The sequence below is a fragment of the Pseudochaenichthys georgianus genome, chromosome 7 (genome assembly GCF_902827115.2).
Source record: "Pseudochaenichthys georgianus chromosome 7, fPseGeo1.2, whole genome shotgun sequence".
Classification (NCBI taxonomy): domain Eukaryota; kingdom Metazoa; phylum Chordata; class Actinopteri; order Perciformes; family Channichthyidae; genus Pseudochaenichthys; species Pseudochaenichthys georgianus.
The window spans coordinates 33,155,301-33,175,819 of record NC_047509.1 but is presented as its reverse complement, the minus strand read 5'-3'; the positions used below and the strand labels follow the sequence as shown (position 1 = coordinate 33,175,819).

General features: G+C 44.7%; 1 protein-coding gene across 1 annotated transcript in view; it reads right to left on the bottom strand.

The window, feature by feature from the left end:
• The window catches only part of LOC139434066 (uncharacterized), a 65,155-nt gene extending 58,283 nt beyond the window's left edge, over positions 1-6,872 (bottom strand). Inside the window, exon 1 of the mRNA XM_071203587.1 lies at positions 6,810-6,872. Within this exon, the coding sequence (XP_071059688.1) occupies positions 6,810-6,872 (63 nt within the window). The remainder of the gene's footprint in view (positions 1-6,809) is intronic.
• Between the last annotated feature and the right edge of the window lie 13,647 nt (positions 6,873-20,519).

The window sequence follows — 20,519 nt, the reverse complement described above, 5'->3', positions numbered from 1 at the left end:
GCACAAACCTTGAGGAATTCTGCACAAGTTGGCAAACACACTCTTTGATCAACTTAGCAGTGTGTGGTGATAAAGATTTGTAGCGGTGTCACCTTCATGTGCCACAAGCTTTGATTTATTTGGTAAACAAATATGTCAAGGCTGGAACATTAGGAGACTTTTTTTCTACACTGAAATTATTAATAATATTATCCTCCCATGTAATGCATCTGTGTATTATATATTTTAGATCAACGTTTTTGAATGAATCAAGGTTGGATGGTTTACAGAATGTATACAGAATATTTCTGTATAATACACAAACTCTCTCCAATTTTAGATGTCATACCAAAATATATTGTAAATACTTCCTGTTTCTTTTGTGGGCCCCTATTCTAAAGTTTGTAGAGTTTATGGGGGTGTCCCATATCTCTTATGATCATAATTGTATTTTTAAAGGGGACCTATTATGCTAATTTTATGGTTTAATATTTCTATTTTGTGCCTCTTCTGTGAAATGTTTACATGCTATATTGTTCAAAAAGCACATTTTTTTTCTCATACTGTCACAAACGAGCTGAGGACCAAAATGCAGAACACGGGAAACCAGGGATAGTCGGTAACCAGCTTTATTGAAGGCAATAGGCTGGTAGGAGACAAAACGGCAGATAGTAGGCAAAGGGCTGGTCGGGGACAGGCGAGGGTTCCAGGAGAAAGCATGACGGGAGTCGCAGGTACAGAACGGGTCAGGGAGCAGGCGAGGCAGGCTGGTCAGGGACAGGCAGGGTCGAAACCGGGAGAGCAATCTGAAGGGTAATGCGGGAAAGACTGGCATGCCGCAAAGTACGATCTGGCACTGAGGTGGAAGTGAAGTGGGCCTAAATACTAATGGAGCTGATGGGTGTAACAGAGTGAGAAAGAGAGACAGGGTGTGACTACCAGGTGACTAAGGAATGTTAATGCAGAAAATAGATGAGTGAGAAAGCAGACTGTGACACATACTACCTGTGCTGCAGCACCTCTTTCCACCCTCTGTCTAAAACCAGAGCCCAGTCTGCTCTGATTGGTTAGCTGGCCAGCTCCGTTGTGATTGGTCAAGCACCAATTACAGTATTCAGTCTACCGCATACAATTTGATGGAGCACTAGCCAATAGAAGTGTGCATGTTTTGTAGTGATGTCACTATTCCGCAAAGGGAAACAAAGGACTACTATCTAAGTGTGTGGGAGTGAAACTCCCTCTGGAGTGACCTTTGGGATTTGAGCCTTTCTATACAGGTAACTGGGAAAACCCCAAAAAGCGTAATAAGACCCCTTTAGACTGTTTGTGAATAAAGTGAATTAAATAAAGCTTCTCATGGATATTTTGACCGAAAAGAGGATTCAGCATGAGGGCAGCAGAACTCGAGTATTCCTCTGTCCCAATTTAAAAACGTCATGCTCTGCTTCCAATTTCTAAACAGTGTCCTCATCGACCTCCAACAATAACCTCACCCCATATCCAAGACAAATGTTCTGCATTTTTTCCAATCAGACTTGAGGGAGTTTGAAAGCTGAGCAAAACTGGGACATGGGGTCAGTAAGTCAGCACATTTACTGTAGAGTAAGCCCTGTTTTATCTTAGATATTCTCATTTAATTTAAACTAAAAACATTTATTGTCATGACGTGTGTTTCGGTATGAATCTCATGTGTATGTGCAAATAACATTTATACCCAAACTGAATGAAACAATAAATTGTGGAAAGCGGGACCTTTTTTTTCTGTCATTCAAATTATCATTATCATATGGGAGTGTGTGGCAGAGAAACCCCCTCTGGAAGGAAGTTTGGGATTTTAGTATTTACATGCACTAAAACCTATATAACAATATACCGGAAAGGGAAAACCCCAAAAAGCATAATAGAGCCTCTTTAATGCCAGGGTTCTCCAACAGTGCAACATATATAACAACAATATACTTGAGACATATAGAAATAGGAAGTCAAATACTGTAATAAAAAATTACGCAATTGTAACAATGGTGCAAGTTATAAACAGGAATAAGTCCATGCAAGAAATAAAAAAGGATAACATTTTTTTTTTTTCATTATATTTCATGCCTTAAGGATTTCACTTTTGAGACTGTAACACAAATCTCTACGACTCACGTCTACCATTCTGAATACCATGTACACATTCTTTAAAGTGGACCTATTATGCTATATTGGAAAAATATATTGTAGGGCCATACCTATACAAAACATGTCAGTGAAGTTTTTTGCTTAAAATACCAAACAGTTCACCCATTGTAGCCATGCCTCATACTGCTCAAACCCCTCTTTTGCAGCCCTGTTAGAGAAACACGGATTTTGGGTCCTGAGCTTGAAAAAAAAAGAGGAGAGGAAGCTAATGCCTGATCAGAATTCTACCGCAGATAAAGTTAAATTCTGCTGTGATAAAACGCCATCCTGTTCTAAACCACATCAAGGATTATTTCTGAAACAGTATGGAGCTCTAATGCTTTTTCTCTTGCGGGTTTATCACAAGGTGAGTTCCTTTTTTTATTTCCTGATTTTTAAACACCTGTGCTCTACAGCAGTGCTTCTCAAAGTGTGGTCCGCGGACCACTGGTGGTCCGTGAGAGCCCCCTAGTGGTCCGTGCGTATATTGGTAAAATTTCACATTTGAAATTAATTAATTAATTTAAGCTTTCCGCACTCTCCCGGGAATATCTCCGCAATGGAGCGAGCTTAAGTTTCACTTTCGATTGCATGATATAGCCCAGATAAACACCTTCATCACACATGTGGCCACTTGTTTGTACCATTTTCAGGCGATTTGTAAAAAACGATGTGTTTTGGGATATTTGTGGAGTTAGGTGGTCCGCGAGTGTTTTTTTATTGGTTAAGTGGTCCTTGGTATGAAAAAGTTTGAGAAACACTGCTCTACAGTACAGGTTAGCTCTGAGTGTTAGTGAGGCTTGCTAATGTAAAAAAAGACAAGATTACGTCCAAAACACGTCAGGCATTGTTTCTGATAGCAACTTTCTGTGGGTCCGCTGCGGATTTGACGTCAGATCGGCAGCAAATCTGTATCCCCTCGTTGTACACCCGTTTTTAAAAGATTTGGGTACGGAGGAAAAGAGAGAGGGTTTTATTTTCTGACGCTGGGTGAGTTCTCCGACGCACCGGGGACACATATTTATGTATAAAAGACATCACAAAGTGCATTTTGCATGATAGGTCCCCTTTAAGATATTCAGCTCCTCTGTACTGTATAGCTGCTGCGGGAGGGAACACATCAAAAAGGCAAATGTTGGACAGGATTCAAGAATGTGGATATTATAGGAATTTAACATAGACAACATATAAGAGAGGCAACCTACTATTACATTCCTTAGGGGGAACACTGGCATGCAGCTGTATGGCACATCATTGCATTAGAATGTATTTATAAACCCTAATGGAGTACAGCACCTTCAACAATCTGCCACAATGTGCAAACGCTTTGAATCTTCACAAGACACAAAAAGGAAGATCTGAACTCCAAGACCACCGATACAAGAAAACTTTCCAAAGATTCTTGAGTCCAGAAATATTGTTTTCAAATACTCACCATGTACAGTCTTGCACAAGCAGGGTCAAACTCAGGCTACCCAGGCAAACAACTCCAGTTGGGGCAGGCAGAACACAGGAGGAGCAGATACATGGGCAAAATACGAGAAGAAGACTGGAGCTCTTGGCAGTGCACAGAATACAATCTGGCAGGGAATAAAGTGGTGTATGCTGTGGGGCTAATGAGGGAATGAGAAGCAGGTAAGGGGATGGGCAGAGAAACCAGGTAAGGGCAACGATACAAATAATAAAATAATGATAACTATTACATTAATCACCATACATTTGGATTATAGATTTCTAGGTTAAAAAAAAGTAAAATTTCTGATCCATGCTTCTTAAATCAGAATATATTCCGGTTTACAATAATTTGAGGTGAACAGTGATTTCTCAATTTTCTCCCATTGTATAGACCAAATAACTAATCAGCACTTTGGTCTGGAGGTTTAAAGTGCTTTATAAATAAAGTTGTATTGTATTGTAAACTTAATAATCAGGTTATCAACAGTGGACGCCTTATCCATAATTAGCATTACAAATTTTAAAAACCATGTTGTTCTCTTTCTTCTTTTTTCTTTGTAAATATTGATTCATATTTGTTAGATGTTATCCAGGCTTCTCTTTACAAACATTATTTCCGTTTTCTTTTCTTGCATTTTTATACTTTTTTTAATGTGTTGGTTAAAGTAATTGCGCTGGTTTTGGTCTTTCCTGTTTCTCGGGACACATTCGTGTTTGATGTTTCCTGAGGAAGTGGTGTGTGCTCTCACTGCACATTAATACCATGTTTGTTTTCCAAGCCTCTAAAGCTAATTTTATATGTGCACTCTCTAATTAAATTAAACATGTTGCTTTTGCATTCCGGCGTTATCCATTTTTCCTTTGCCGCTGATCCAAAAATACAATGTAAGTTGTGTTGTATGCACTTGTCCGGAGGGGAAATATATTTGATGGATTGTTTCCACCCGTTCCAGCTCTTCAGGAAGCTTTTAATATGAAGTGGCTGTAGAGAGGATACTCACCAAGCGGGACAGATCGTATGCTGCGCTGCACACACATACAGCCATTAATCATCATAACTCATATATCATAAAACACACCACTGTGTGTAGCCAGTGTCAGCAAAATAGGCATCTGTCAGGCTGTCAGCACTGAAAATAAATAGATTTAAGTCAGAAGAAAAAACGGGAGTTTACGTATTGTAACCCTAGCACAGGCGGAGCCCTCTACTGGACCCTATGGGTAGGCCTACTACTCTCATCAATGATAGGCGAGCGTTCACACACTGAAGTTATATAAACGTAGCCGGCCAATCAGGGCGAGCCTACCTGAATGCGCGCGCAGGCTCACAGTATATAAGGCAGCTACACCTCCTGACTGTCATCCTACACCCTCTTCAGCGAGTGGCATAGGGAAGACAGGGCCCCTAGGTAGAGGGCTTCGCCTGTGCTTATAGACTAGTGTTACAATACCTAACCCCCCGTTCTATCTCACACAGGCTCCGCCCTCTACTGGACTCTATGGGTACAGTGGGTGGAGCCCCGATGAATAAACGCCCTATCGCCCCACACATCGACCCACCACACTGCACCTGACTACTGCAGCATCTGATATTTAAGAAGTGTGTTTTATATTGAGTTATCTGTTTCATCCTTTCATAAATGTGAGGACCAAAATGGCGGTAGACCAAGGGCTGGTAAGGGTTTTATTGCTGTGGGGGAGCTGGACCGAGACCCCACTGTGGTCTCGGAATGTGATGGGGGATGTGTGTCGGTGCAGAGGCTGCAGAAATAGGAGACAGTGAGGGTCAGAGGTGTTTGTATGAGATGACTGGACCAGTTGTCCTTAAACTCCACCCCCTCCTGTATCATTTGGTATGAAAGCCTATCCAGCTTGCTGTTCTGTCTCTCTCTTCACGCGTCGCTGGGACAGGAGGTCTGGTGGCCTGTGGGCAGGAGCCAGGAGTAGGCCTAACTCCTGACATTACACATAATACGATATGATTGTGTATGGTAATGTATTTGATTGTATTGCATTGTATATTACCATTAAAGTGGATTATTGTTAAACGGTTAAGTGTATGCTCTGGATTCCCTTCATGTAAGATAACAGCTTGTAGGAACGCGAGGAGATTTAAGCCTATATCTCCTAACACTACACACTGCGCACCACGTTTCCCAGGTCCCTAAGGAGCATGGGAAAACATAAGTGTATTATGTCCCAGGGGGTCAGATCAGAGTCCTGCACAGGTCTGATCTTCAAGACCCGCTCCCGCCCCGCACCCGCGACGTGCAATACCGAACCCGCCCCGCTACCCGCACATATTGTCAATTAGTTCCGCAACCCGATCCGTCGGCACAAGATCCGCAACCCGACCCGAACCCGCATAGCCTAGCCTATATATGAGTAGTGAAAACGTGCAATTATTAACACATGCAGTTGCATATTTGTCTCAAAAAGCGTGGGATGTTGGTTCTTTTCTCCATCTAGGATGACACCAAAAGCCTCCCAGACGTTGGATTTCGCTCTTGAGGAAGTGTTATTGAAAATGCTGTATTCTCCACTAGAGAGCTTCACCTCAGCCATTTCGAATGTGGCGCGCACAGCAGCAGATTGATACGCTGCAGAGGTTATGATTATGCGCGGTCCTGCAGGGGAGAGGTCTGAGGATTTTAAACATTAAACTAAATTATTATTATTTTAATATATTTATTATGCAATACCCGCGACCCGACCCACTTCATCTTTGTTTTACCCAGAACCGAACCCGGAAAAAAGCGTTTGAAAAAATACCACCCGCGAATCACCTTTTTTGCAGGTCACCCGATGCAGGACTCTGGGTCAGATACAGCTTACCGACCCACAGCCCCCCTCTTTTCACCAGTCCTGTGTTGCCCCAGCAAGCACATACGATGAAAAGGAGCCAGACATGTCCAAGAGATAGTGTAAGGTTCTACAGTCGTCTACAGATTCCTTCTTTTCCCCTTCTGTGTTTGTTTTTGTCTGTCTGTCTTCCTGGCTGGGCTTGGCTGATCTAATTCCGATTCCCGCCAACTCACCTCCTCAGCTGCTGCTCATCTCTCTGATTACAACTACTCACCTACACCTGCATATATATAGCCTACCCGGTTTCTTCATCCAGTATTCACCAGTTCGTCGTCTAATCACATTGGTAAAATGTCTTGGTCACTTAGCTTAGCAAAACCTTACATCTCCAGTGTTCTAGTTTTTCTTACCTTGTGCTCTCTCTGTCCAGTATCCATCAACCTGCTCCTCTGCCTGCCGCGTCCAGCCACCATCCCTCCAGCTGTGTTCCTCTGTGCTTCCCCGCTCTCCAGTTCCAGTCTGCTCACTCTCGTGAAACCTAGATCCCTGGCTTCAGACCTCCGCCTTAGCTCTGAAGACAAACCCCGGACCTGGACTAGCTGGATTATAAATCCCCTCTTCTATTCAGTCTCAAGTCTGTTTTTGGTTATTAAATCCTTTTGGCTTCATAACTTCTGTCTCCTCTCGTCAGTGTTCAGTATTGTGGGTTCACTCCTGTAAAGAGATAGAACCTTATGAACGGTCTTGGCGTAGACCAAGACGCCGCCGTACATATGTCCTCCACACTCACGCCGCCGAACAAGGCTGTCGATACAGCCACACCACGCGTAGAGTGTGCATGGACCCCATGCACATGTTTTCCCTGTAGTAAGGGTTTGAAGTGCTGTAGGACCAGTACTACTGCCTGTAGCTCGAGATGGTTGATGTGCCGGGTCTCTGTCAGAGGCCAGCCACCACCTATAGCTGTCTCTAGGCAGGTCCCTGCCCTCAGCAAATGCTTTGGGAGCCCCCAGTATCGGAGGTTGCCCTCTTCTGAAGGGGGGGATGGTCACCAGACGTCGTTTATGCCTCTTGGGATCTAAACGAAGGCTGGCAAACCACCTCTGTAGGCGACGCATGTGCAGTAGCCCCAGCAGTACTACGTGGTGAGCAGCCGCCATGAGACCCAAGGTCTGCATGATGGTCAGGACTGTCACCGCTGCCCCCCATCACAGTCTGAAAACTGCCTGAAGCAGGGACGTCCGTCTGTTCTCTGACAGAGTGCAAAGTAAGTAAAGTACGTGTGGACATCAGTGGTATCAGTAGTGCAAATGCAGGGTGAGGTTTGCATGGACATGTATGTGTGAGGGTGTTGAGGTGCACAAAGTGAAGCAACTGAAATAACTGTTAGCATACTCAACAGAATCGGGTGCCTGTTCTCCCTGTCTTGTTTTCTTCCTGGTTTATTGTCTGGTCCTTTTCCCTGTGTTTTTTCCTCCTGTCGTTAGTTTCCCTGGTGTGTCTAGTTTTCTGATTGTGTTCACCTGTGGCCCTTGTGTTTCTCCTCCCCTGCCCGGCTGTTTCTCGTCTTGTGATTACCCCTCCCTGTATTTAGTCTCATCTTTTCCTGTGTTCAGTAGTGCTGTAGCGAAATATGTCGTCGACTTCAAAATATCGTCGACGACATATTTCCGCGTTGACGCGTCGCTACACACACGTGGGTGTGTAAGCAAAGCAACAAGCAGTTCGTGGAGACTGAAACGGCTACCACCTCCTCCTCACAGGATTGCGCACGAAGCCCTCAAACGAAAACATCTCGCCCTAGGTCTTCAAAAGCATGGGAATATTTTAAAGTTAGTCCAAAATGCAAAGATATTGTCATTTGCAGTCTTTGCCAAATGGAGTAGGCATATCACACAAGCACAACGGCTATGTTGGAACATTTAAAGCGGCAGCTAGCTGTGGTGGCTACCATTAGCAGCTAGCATTTGCTCTCCGATTTTTACATAAAGATGGAATTATGGATTATAAATTCAATCATTTTTTTACACATAGATGCTAAAAACCTATGGATTAACCGATTCAGCCGCGTTTTTTCTCATTTTAATGCCATTGAACACGTCTTTTGATCAGATTGACAGCTACGGTGGTGAGACGATCTCCCTAGAAGCTCTGTAAAGGTACGTGTTGTGATGACTGTATTTGCTTCCCCTGTCGCGAGTCCGGATCACTCAGTGATGATACTATATACCTACATAATCTGTGGAGTCTCAGCTTTAATCGGATAGCTTGTATGTGCAGCTACAATAAGTAATAAGGGTACTTTTATCTTGAGTTCTGTGCCAATGTCCGTTAGCATTTTTCGCTCATGGGTCATTTAGATGCTTCTTATGAGACTTGTGTTTTGTTTTGGTAAACATGGTTTGTATCGTCAATTAGCTGAGATTATTTCCGTTAATCTGGTATAACACATTAATAGTTTGTTAAATATTAAGATCCCCTGAGACACAGTATCGTGAAAACTTTTTTTTTACATTACATTTTTTATGAATTGAACAACAGAAAAATAATCGTTAGATTAGTCGACTAATCGATCAAATAATCGCCCGATTAATCGTTTTCGAAATAATCGTTTCCCCCCAGCACTAGTGTTCAGTGTTGGTTCGTCTTTTATTTGTGAATGAGTTCACCAGTGAGAGTTCTGTTTTGTCCCACTTATTTTTATTTTATCCTTGAAATAAAGGCTTTTTTCAGCGTTATCTGCATGTGGGTCCTGCTTGCTTCACTCACCGTAACACTATCCCCTGGAAGGCACAACGCAAATACTTCCTGCTCGCTGAAGAGAAAAGGATGACAGTCAGGAGGTGGAGCTGCCTTATATACTGTGAGCCTGCACGCGCATTCAGGTAGGCTCGCCCTGATTGGCCGGCTACGTTTATACAACTTCAGTGTGTGAACGCTCGCCTATCATTGATGAGAGTAGTACCCATAGAGTCCAGTAGAGGGTGGAGCCTGTGTGAGATAGAACAGAAGAATATGTATAATTATTTCAATAAATGCGTTGTTCTTCATTGTGCAAACACTACATTAATATAATAGAATATAATAGACACCTATACAGCTGAAATCTTAAAATATTCGACTTTGTTACACAAAATAATCTAGATTATGCTACTGATGAAAACTGTCCCATGAACTAGGTAAAGGTAAAGTTGAGTTAAGAAATATAGTGTGATTTGTTACAAAAAAAGTCGCATAGAATACATTTTTTATCAGAAATGTTAGGTTTCTGAGAAATAAAAAAGTACCTAATTTAAATTTGCTAATTTCTTTTTGTAACAGGCAGCATTTGTATTATTACATTACATTTCATTAGGCATACATTTTTATCCAAAGCGTCTTTTTATTTTATTTTTAACTTCTTGAAGGGTATATATGTATATATATTTGTTAAAGGAACTAAAAGTAAAAGCAAAAAGTTTGGATAAAAAAAAAACAAGTCCCCTGCGACCGAGGGATCGCCTGGTTTAATATATAAAACAAATAAATAAAATAACAAATTTATAAAAACTAAATCTCCATTAATTTAAATATATATATATATTTACTCATATATGTAGTGGAGTACAAATTATAATATATTCTGTATGCAGTATAAACTACCACTTAACGGTCAAGTATACCTTCAAATGATCCTTAAGTTAAGCACTTAAAGTAAATGCACTTAGTTACGTTCCACCAAACCTTTATGTGAGTAAGATTAATATGTGTATGTTAATCTGTATTAACTTTTTTTTTTTATAATAAGTTATGTTTTGTGTTAATCACTTAAAGGTGGGGTAGGTAAGTTTGAGAAACCGGCTCGAGATACACTTGTTGTATTCCATGGAATGCTCTTAACATCCCGATAGCAATGAATATCTTAAGTGCTTTGACAAAAAATCCATAAAAAAAAGTCATCTGTGGAAGCCGTAGTACCAGGGGTGGACTGGCCATCTGGCATACCGGGCATTTTCCCGGTGGGCCGACGTGCCTTTTGGGCCGACACGTCATTTCTTTTTTTTTTCTGAAGTCCCGGCCCATAAGACGGGTATATTGGCCCTCTGTTTAAATGTTTTTAGTAATTGACACTGGGCCGGCCCAATCAAATCTTTAATCACCTCCCCCTTTGGGCCGCTCGGTGTGCATCATTAAATCACGCCCCCAGGAGGTGAGCCGGCCGTTGAAGCCAAACTTCCTTTTTTTTCGAGAAAAAAAAAAGTTCGAGTTAGAAATGGCGAAGGCGAAGGCCAAGCGAAAAGGGAGAGCAGAACAATTGCGGGCAAGAAAAAAGCAGGCCCTTCGTGCTGATGCTGCCGCTTGTGTCAAAATAACCGACATGTTTAGTACAGGTGCAGGTCCATCTTCTTCTAACCCGTGGCCGATATTGGTGGTGAGGAAGATGATGAGAGGGAGAGAGATCAGCGCGAGTGGGGAGAGCGAGGAGAACTGGCGGTAAGCAGAAGCTACGAAAATTAGGAAAATATTATTATTAAGGTTATGATACTCTGTAGTTCTGGAACCCATTAATATCCCCTTGATGAAGCACTAATAAGACACATATTATAAGAGAAACATTCGTTAGCCTCCAAGCTAGTAAGCTGGCTTTTTTAGGTTTTCCCTGGCAAGTTAAAATATAGCTTAATGGGACTCTGATAGTTGTCTCATTGAAAGTTAACCAACATTCATGAACCATTACTGGCAGCTGGCAGCTTGTTTTGTTTAGTGTATTTACTTATTTGGTTATAAGGGCAACAGTGGTCTTTTGGGACCTGAAGAAAATGTTTATAGTCAGCTTGTTGTGGTAGTTTTGATTGACAATATATAGAATGAATAATATAGAAATAGATAAAAAATGGAGGCACACATGTAGTTTGACCATTAACTGTGTGGTATTGTGTCAATGCCTATTTGTATGGACCTCTATCAGGGAATCCATTCATTCTGTATCATCGTGTTGAGCCAGGCAGCATCCCCAGAGGAGGAGAGTGAGGAGAGCAAAGAGCAGGAGGACATAGATTACTTTCCCCGCCCCGAGCCATCTATGTTACAGATGTTTTTACAACATACCAGAAATCCAGTTGTGCAGACGGTATTCACCTGTAAAGATGGCACCAGCAGAAAGTGGCGTCATATTGCAAGGGACGTCATATGTTGTTTTGTTTTGTATGTCTGGCATTTGGGAAGAGGACTGACACTGGCACATTTATAACTGGAATGTCAGATTGGACGCACGCACACCAGCGTACAGAGGAGCACAAAAAGAGCATTACACATTCAACCTGTGCTGAAGCTTTTTTCTTACGGTGCTCTAAAGCAGACATCGAAAGCATGTTTGCTGGCAGTCAGATGTCGGCTCATAGGGAACAAGTCCGAAAGAGACGTCAGGTTTTGGAGTGTGTGGTGGATGTGGTGAAAGTGCAGGCAGGTGGAGAATGAGGGAGCATATATGCTAGCTGACAACACCGTGGACCACGGTAACTTTTTGGAGCTCATCCTTTTATTAGGAAAGTATGATGTCTGGTTAAAAGAGCATCTGGATGATTGCGTAGAGAAGAGCAAGAAATTGCACCAATCCAGTGGAACAAAAGGTAGAGGGTCTCTCATCCCCCTACTCTCCAAAACTACTGTTAACTCCATGATAGAAACTGTTGGTAGTCTCATCAAAGAAAGTATCTCCAGTGATGTCCAGAAGGCCGGAATGTCTTCTGTTCAGCTGGACACAACACAAGACATAACTTCTCAGGATCAGTGTTCAGTAATCTTAAAATATGTCAATGAGACTGTGCAAGAGAGGCTTGTGGCTTTAGTGAAGTGCCACGCATCCCCCGGACAATACTTCAAGCATCTGAAACTGGACAAGGGCATGTGTGTATAGGTAATGCAACGGATGGAGCATCCAATATGAAAGGCCGGTACAGAGGATTTTCTGCACTGATGACCTCCCAGTCACCCACTCATGTCCATGTGTGGTGCTATGCTCATGTTCTTAATCTTGTCCTGGCTGAAACTACCCAAAATGTCATCGAATGTGGAACACTTTTCAACCTAATCAATGACATAGCAGTGTTTATCAGGGAGTCATATCAGAGCGTCAATCTGTGGGAGAAACAAGCCCAAGAAAAGATGCCGTCGACTCATCCTGTAGACTCATCTGGTCCTATCTCTATCTTGTTGTCATAGAAAGGGGAGGCAGGGCACTATAGGGTCCCCCCCCCCTTAAATTAACTAGAAGTCATCATTTAAGGGGTTATTTTTAAAACTTTTCTTCTGGGGGGTGGGCATACCCCCCCAGACATTACATTACATTGCATTTAGCTGAGGATTTTATCCAAAGCGACTTACAATAAGTGCGTTCCACCAGGAAGACACAACCTTGAAGAAAACAGAATCATAAAGTACATCAGGTTTCATAGAGCCAAACATTTCAAGTGCTACTCAACTGGCTTTAGATAAGCCAGTCCTTTAGTATATAAGTGCTTTGTTAACAATTCTATCGCTCGAAGTGGAGTCGAAAGAGATGAGTTTTCAGTCTGGAAGATGTGTAAGCTTTCTGCTGTCCTGATTTCAATGGGGAGCTCATTCCACCATTTTGGAGCCAGGATAGCAAACCCACGTGTTTTTGCTGATGGGAACTTGGTTTGGCCTACCTGCCTGTCAGCCTTCCATCTGTGCACAAACTTATCTCGTGCCCTCATTGGTCATGTGCGCGTTCGTGTGTGGTGGAGGAGTGGCTCTGTAAGGAAGTCTGAAGTTGGTGCATCATGGCATGTGGCTCATTAAAAAATAAGTACAGCTATTGTCTCCCTCTTGTATAACTGGTGCCCCACCTGCAGCAGGTAATGCAGGGTTGCCAACTCTCACGCATCTTGCGTATGACACACGCTTTCACTCTCAATCTCACGCTCTCACGCTGCCCAAACTATTCTCAAGCCAAAAACAAGATGAACCGGTGATCGTCTTTTGTTGGTTATTTACAATGTTGAGTTGACAGCTGCTCAAGTTGTTGATCCGCTCCCTCCCCGCCTCCACCACCATCAGACCCCCCTATTAGTGCTCGGTCACTGTTCGCTTTGTGAGAGGGTTTGAAGGTCTAATTTCTAATGATTGATAGTTACACATACTTGTTGTATGTATTAGTTTAGTTTGCCCCTGGTACGTAAAAAGGATAATAATAGCGTTTTTTTTAATTATACTGAGTTATTCTTCTTGTCAATAACCGCTACTATTTGTTTGTTTTATGGATTTGGGCCGGCTGGGTCTAAATGCCAGGGCCGATTTGCTGTCCCAGTCCAGCCCTGCGTAGTACTGTAAAAAGCACGACCAATCATCTGAGCCGGCCCGGCTAATAGCTGGATGGCCTACCTGCCTGTCAGCCTTCCATCTGTGCACAAACTTATCTTGTGCCCTCATAGAGAACCGCAGTGACGCGTCCTAAAACCCGGAAGTAAGTTGGCATTTTTACCACGTCCGGTTCCGTCGATAAAAAGCAATGCAATTTCTCCATAGGATTTTGGAAAATAGTTCCAAATAAGGTCTGTGTTTGACACAAATTGAAGAGACAGATCACGTTTTGTTCTACGACATTAAATACATCAGCAGTGACCCCGCTGGTGATTTTTGAAGAGTTTACGTGTGTTTGAAAAAACGATGGTTGTTAACAAGTGGCTGAATAGGACTACAGAAGTTGTCCAGGCCGTTTTACGTCATTACACCGAACACGTAAAACACTCCCGCTAAGTTTGTTTGCCCTGTTCTGCTTGAAAGCAAGTACCTGCCTCCTGCAAACTGTTCAAACAAACACTTCAACTTGTACCATTTACAATCTGAATGTTTGAATATGGATCTTAAGTTGGCGTGATGTTGAAGCAGCGACCCTGCTGTAGTTCCTTTATAGCTTAACGTTAGCATTTTGCGACTAGATTTATACTTCGAAAATTATAAAAGTAGGATAGACATGTGGATATTATCCGGCTGAACAAAATGTGATCCGTCTCTTAAATGTGTGTCAACCACAGACCTTATTTCAAGCTATTTTCCAAAATCCTATGGAAAAATTGCATTGCGTTTTTGACGGACTTTACATCCGGATTTTAGGACGCGTCACTGCGGTTCTCTATTGGTCATGTGCGCGTTCGTGTGTGTTGGAGGAGGGACTCTGTAAGGAAGTGGCAGATTTGTTCCGGCTGTGTATTTTCAAATTCTAGCGCACTCGAGCTGGTTTCTCCAAAATTACCTCCCCCACCTTTAACAACATCTGAGTCTGCCTTAATATACAACCAGTCATGATGCAATCAGAAAACGAGCCGTTCCTGTGAGTTGAGAGCTGAGTTGGAGACGACAGACAATAGACTGCCGCGTCATCATTCCACAACCCTGATTAATGTCAAGCTGTTACACAACAGCAAACCCCCCCCCACCAACCCCTACTCTTTCTCTTCTTGCTTCATTTGCTTTCCTCATTCTCCTCGGACCACAAAAAAGCAAACAATGCCGCAGTAAGAAAAAAAAAAAATCATTTTCCAATAGGCCTCCTGTCTTTCCCTCTTGTCCTTTATGACCTTTGCCCTACTGGGATCATGAGTGTCCAAAAAGAGGCCCGAATCACAGCTTCAGGTGCCTGTTTGGGAACAGTGAAGACCACAACAAACTGATAGGTTTGACTTCTGGAAGCATGTGAAATTCCCCTGTAATTGGTGCGCTCCTCTTGGATGTCTCCATGTTTGCCTTGCTTTAATTACCATGTATCATGCCCGGAAAACATGCCTCATCACTGGAGTTGAGTCCGTTTCATAACGGTGTAATATAATGCCCCGCCAGCATTGCGTCAGAACCCAAAATGGACGGTCACATGACATGAGAGCCAGCGGGTCCACAGACGACACGTTCTCATGAGGATCCCCGGCCAGAACCAGCTCGAACCTAGCTGCTGCTATGATATAAACTACATGCATAAAAGATAAGGATTGCCTTTTTAGAAACACAGAGCAAGCAAAGCGCGTTTGCTCCCGAGTGCCCTCTATTTTGGATTTTTTGGCATTTGATTCGATTTCAGTCAACTATGAAATCATACACTTACAATGGCAATTTGATGTTCTGTTTTTATGGAGTTTGCCACACATCCCACACTTGTTCCCCATGGCTGGAGACACAGGCAGCTGGTTATAAAAAAAGAAATGAGCTGTTTATCCCACGTTCTTGTATTTTTTGTTGACATATAGTGGTCCACATTTCCTGCCACTGCAGGCTGTGTGGTGTCAAAGAAAATGTTTTCTTCATAAATCTTTATTCCATGCACGTCTTGTTTTCTCGGCTATTTGAACTCTCACTTGTTGTCACATTTATGCATTTTTTCATGCATTTTATGCTATTTAGAGGATTTTTTTTTTTACTTCTTAATTATGCATTTCTGCTTCTGTCCCAAAGCCCATACAATTTACGGCAGATTCAACGTCAAAAGCCTTTATTGTCATATGCCAGTTTCCTCCAACAAATACTGTGTAACGACTGAATGAACACAAGTGGAGGACTCAATAGCACGACTCGGAGACAGAGGATTAGGATGCAAAAAGGTCTTTATATCCAAGGTTCGGTACACGAGAATCAGATACTAGAAAAACACTGCTGGAATGCTAGGAATAACAAAGACGAACTGGCACTGAAGGGACTGTGGATGCAGACTAAATAGACAGAGGGAGAGATGATAATGGGGCACAGGTGAGGCTAATTAGGGAAGGGAAGCAGGTGGAGTTCAATCAAGGGCAGGAAAGCTGAGACTGAAATGAGAGAAACACAATGAGAACAGGAACAATAACATCAGCATGCTGGCTAAACCCTTACAGTACCCCCCCCTCTAGGGACGGCACCTGACGTCCCAGGTTGTTCAGGATGTTGACGTTGAAAGTCTTGGATGAGGTCCTTACTGACATTACTGGTGGAGACCCATGACCTCTCCTCAGGACCGTAGCCCTCCCAGTCAACCAGGTACTGACGTCCCCGGCCTCTAGGTCGAACTGCCAAGAGGCGTTTCACAGTATATACAGGTCCACCATCAATAAACCGGGGGGGTGGAGGGGGTCTGGAGGTGGGGACCAGTGAACTCACTGTAACTGGTTTGATGCGTGACACATGGAATGTAGGATAGGCCCTCAAGGATCGAGGTAGTCGAAGGCGTACTGCCACAGGATTTATGACCTTGGATACCGGGAAGGGACCCACAAAACGAGGAGCCAGTTTGCGAGACTCCACTCGAAGGGGCAGGTCTCGAGTAGAGAGCCACACACTTTGTCCAGGTTGGTAGGCAGGAGCAGAGATACGTCGGCAATCGGCCATCCTTTTATAACGGGCTGAACTCCGTAGTAGCACCTGGCGGGCCCGGCTCCAAGTGCGATGACATCGGCGGATGAGGGCTTGTGCAGATGGAACACTGACCTCCTTCTCCAGGTCGGGGAACAATGGTGGTTGGTATCCATTGGCACATTGAAAAGGTGAGAGACCAGTAGCAGAACTAGGCAAAGTGTTGTGTGCGTACTCCACCCAAATCAGATGCGTGCTCCACGTGGCAGGGTTCTGAGACACCAGGCAGCGTAGACAGGTCTCAAGCTCCTGATTCAGCCGCTCCGTCTGGCCGTTAGACTGCGGATGATGTCCAGAAGAGAGGCTGACTGTGGCACCGATGAGTGAGCAGAAAGCCTTCCAAAACTGTGAGGTAAACTGTGGGCCCCGGTCTGACACAACATCCCTAGGGAAACCATGGAGACGGAAAACATGGAACAACACTGCCTCTGCTGTCTCTCTGGCAGATGGCAATTTAGGCAGCGGGACAAAGTGGACCATCTTCGAAAATCTATCCACAATTGTCAAAATAGTGGTGTTACCTTGAGACGGCGGCAACCCTGTGACGAAATCCAACGAGATGTCAGACCAGGGGCGATGTGGCACTGGGAGCGGGCGCAGAAGACCAGAAGGGGGCTGACGGGAAGTCTTGTTCCGGGCACAAACTGAACAGGCTGCCACGTACTCCTTGACCGACCTCTCCATGGAGGGCCACCAGAACCGCTGCTTAATGAAGAACATGGTGCGGCGAACACCAGGATGGCAGGAGAGGAGGGAAGTATGTGCCCAGTGGATGACCTGTGAGAGAAGAGGGTCAGGAACAAACAACCGGTTCTGTGGGCAACCGTCGGGAACCAAAACATTAGCACTCGCCTGCCTGACCCTCTCCTCAATGTCCCATGTGACTGCCCCCACTACACAAGAGGGGGGAATGATTAGTGAGGGAGTGCGAGGAGCTGGATCGGAATCAAACAGGCGGGATAGAGCATCAGCTTTAGCGTTCTTAGAACCGGGACGGTATGACAGGGTGAAGTTGAATCGGGTAAAGAATAGGGCCCACCTGGCTTGTCTGGAGTTGAGGCGTCTTGCAGATCTGATGTACTGAAGGTTCTTATGATCGGTCCAGACTAGGAAAGGGTGCTCAGTTCCCTCCAGCCAGTGGCGCCACTCCTCCAAAGCCACCTTAATTGCCAACAGCTCCCTGTTACCCACATCATAGTTTCTCTCGGCTGGGGAGAGTTTCCGAGACAGGAAAGCACAGGGGTGGAGCTTGTCGTCCTTCTTTGACCTTTGAGAGATGACTGCCCCAACGCCCACATCTGAAGCGTCCACTTCGACCACAAACTGCTGAAGTGGATCAGGAAGCGTGAGAATAGGGGCTGAAGTGAAGCTCTTCTTAAGCCTCTGAAAAGCCTGTTCTGCTAGGGGGGACCATTGGAACTTCACCTTGGGGGAGGTTAAAGCATGCAGTGGGGCAGCCACAGAACTATAGTTTCTGATGAAACGTCTGTAGAAATTTGCAAAGCCCAAAAATCGTTGCATGAGTTTCTAATTGGAAGGTGTAGGCCACTCAGTGACTGCACTAACCTTTGCTGGGTCCATCTGAATGCTGTTCTCCGAAATGACAAATCCCAGGAAAGAGACGGTGGAGACGTGGAACTCGCACTTCTCTGCCTTCACAAAGAGTAGATTATCCAAGAGACGCTGCAACACCTGGCGGACATGTTGGATGTGGGTCGTCTCATCCGGAGAAAAGATGAGAATGTCGTCGAGGTAGACAAAAACAAACTGGTTGAGCATGTCACGGAGAACATCATTAACCAGAGCCTGGAAAACAGCTGGAGCATTGGTTAACCCAAATGGCATTACGAGGTATTCGTAATGGCCACAAGGGGTGTTGAAAGCAGTCTTCCATTCATCCCCCTCCCTTATCCTTACCAAATGATAAGCATTTCGAAGATCAAGTTTAGTAAAAATCTTTGCATCCTGTAATAGTTCAAATGCTGAAGAGATAAGAGGAAGGGGGTACCTGTTCTTTATGGTAATGTCATTTAGCCCTCTGTAGTCGACACATGGACGAAGAGTCTTATCCTTCTTGTCGACGAAGAAGAAGCCTGCTCCAGCCGGAGAGGAGGAAGGCCGAATTATCCCGGCAGCAAGGGAGGAGTCAATGTATTTCTTCATTGTTTCCCTTTCGGGGCCAGACAAGGAGTAGAGATGTCCCTTAGAGGGAGAGGTCCCAGGGAACAAGTCAATGGAGCAGTCATAGGGTCGATGGGGAGGCAGGGTGGAAGCACGAGTCTTATTGAAAACCTCCTTCAGGTCCTGGTAACAGGTGGGCACCCTGCTAAGATCCGGAAAATCAGAGTCTGCTGCAGCTTGGAGAGGGGTAGAGACAGCAGTAGTTAGGGCAACAGTCACATGGGTGGAGGGCAGAGCTCTCTCTGGAGCAGGAGCAGAAGGGAAACATGTGGCCAAACAATCCTTATGCCAACCCAAAACTCTCCCGGTGGACCAGTCCATGTGGGGATTGTGTTTTACCAGCCATGGGTAGCCCAAAATAAGAGGGTGTGAAGGAGAGTTAAAAAGATGAAAACTCAGGGATTCAGTGTGGCCGTTAGCGATGATTAGTTTAAGGGGCCGAGTACGGTGAGTGACTCGGCACAATAAACGTCCATCCAGAGCCTTTGCTACAAGAGGCCTCAACAGGGGAACAAAATTAAGTCCAAGTCTCTTGGCTAATCTCCAATCAATGAAACTCTCATCTGCTCCGGAGTCAATTAGAGCAGCATGCGACAAAGTCTGAGTAGGAGTAATTAGCTGAGCAGAGGTGAGAGTACGAGAGGGACTAAAAGAAACAGTTCGACTCACCAGGACCCTCCTACTTACTGATGAGCCTGGTCTTTTACTGGGCATCTGGCTACAAAGTGACCCCTCTGTGAGCAGTAAATGCACCTCCCCTCCCGTAGGCGGCGCTGGCGCTCCTCAGGAGTCAGCTTTGCTCTTCCCAACTGCATGGGTTCCTCCTGGGCAGTAGGCGGCGCTGGAGAGTCGGTCGTCTGGAAACGCTGCTTGGAGAAAAAAGGACTGGCCTGAGACTGCCCTCTCTGGCCTGGCGGAGAAAACACAGCTCTCGACTTCTCCCTTTCTCTCTCTACGAGGCGAGTGTCAATTCTTATTGCCATAGCAATGAAACTATCCAGGTCAGAGGGAAGCTCTAGAGGAGCCAACTGGTCCTTGATGGGGCCAGACAGTCCATGGCGAAAAGCGTCGAAGAGGGATGAATCATTCCAGCCGCTGTCTGCAGACAAAATGCGGAACTCCATGGCGTAGTCGGAGACACGTCTCCCTCTCTGGTGTAAATCCATTAGAGCTCTCGCTGCTTCCCTGCCTGGAGTTGTGTGATCAAATACTTTGCTTAAAGTCTCTGTAAAACCTCTCAGGGAATTACAGACTGGGGAATCTCGAGCCCACTCCGCCGTAGCCCACGCCTCCGCTCTGCCGGTGAGGTGGGAAACGATGTAGGCTACCTTAGCCCGTTCAGACTGGAAGGAAGCGGCTTGCAGCTCGAAGTGCAACCCACACTGGACCAGGAACGCACGACAGTTATCCGAGTCTCCGGAAAAACGCTCTGGTCTGGAGAGGTGAGGAACCGAAGGCAGCGATGTCGGCACGGTGGCAGGAACAGGACCGGGAGCTGTAGCCGGATCCGACGCTGGAAGCGGAGTAGCAGAGCGTTGTGGATTGAGATGTGCCACCAGCTGCTG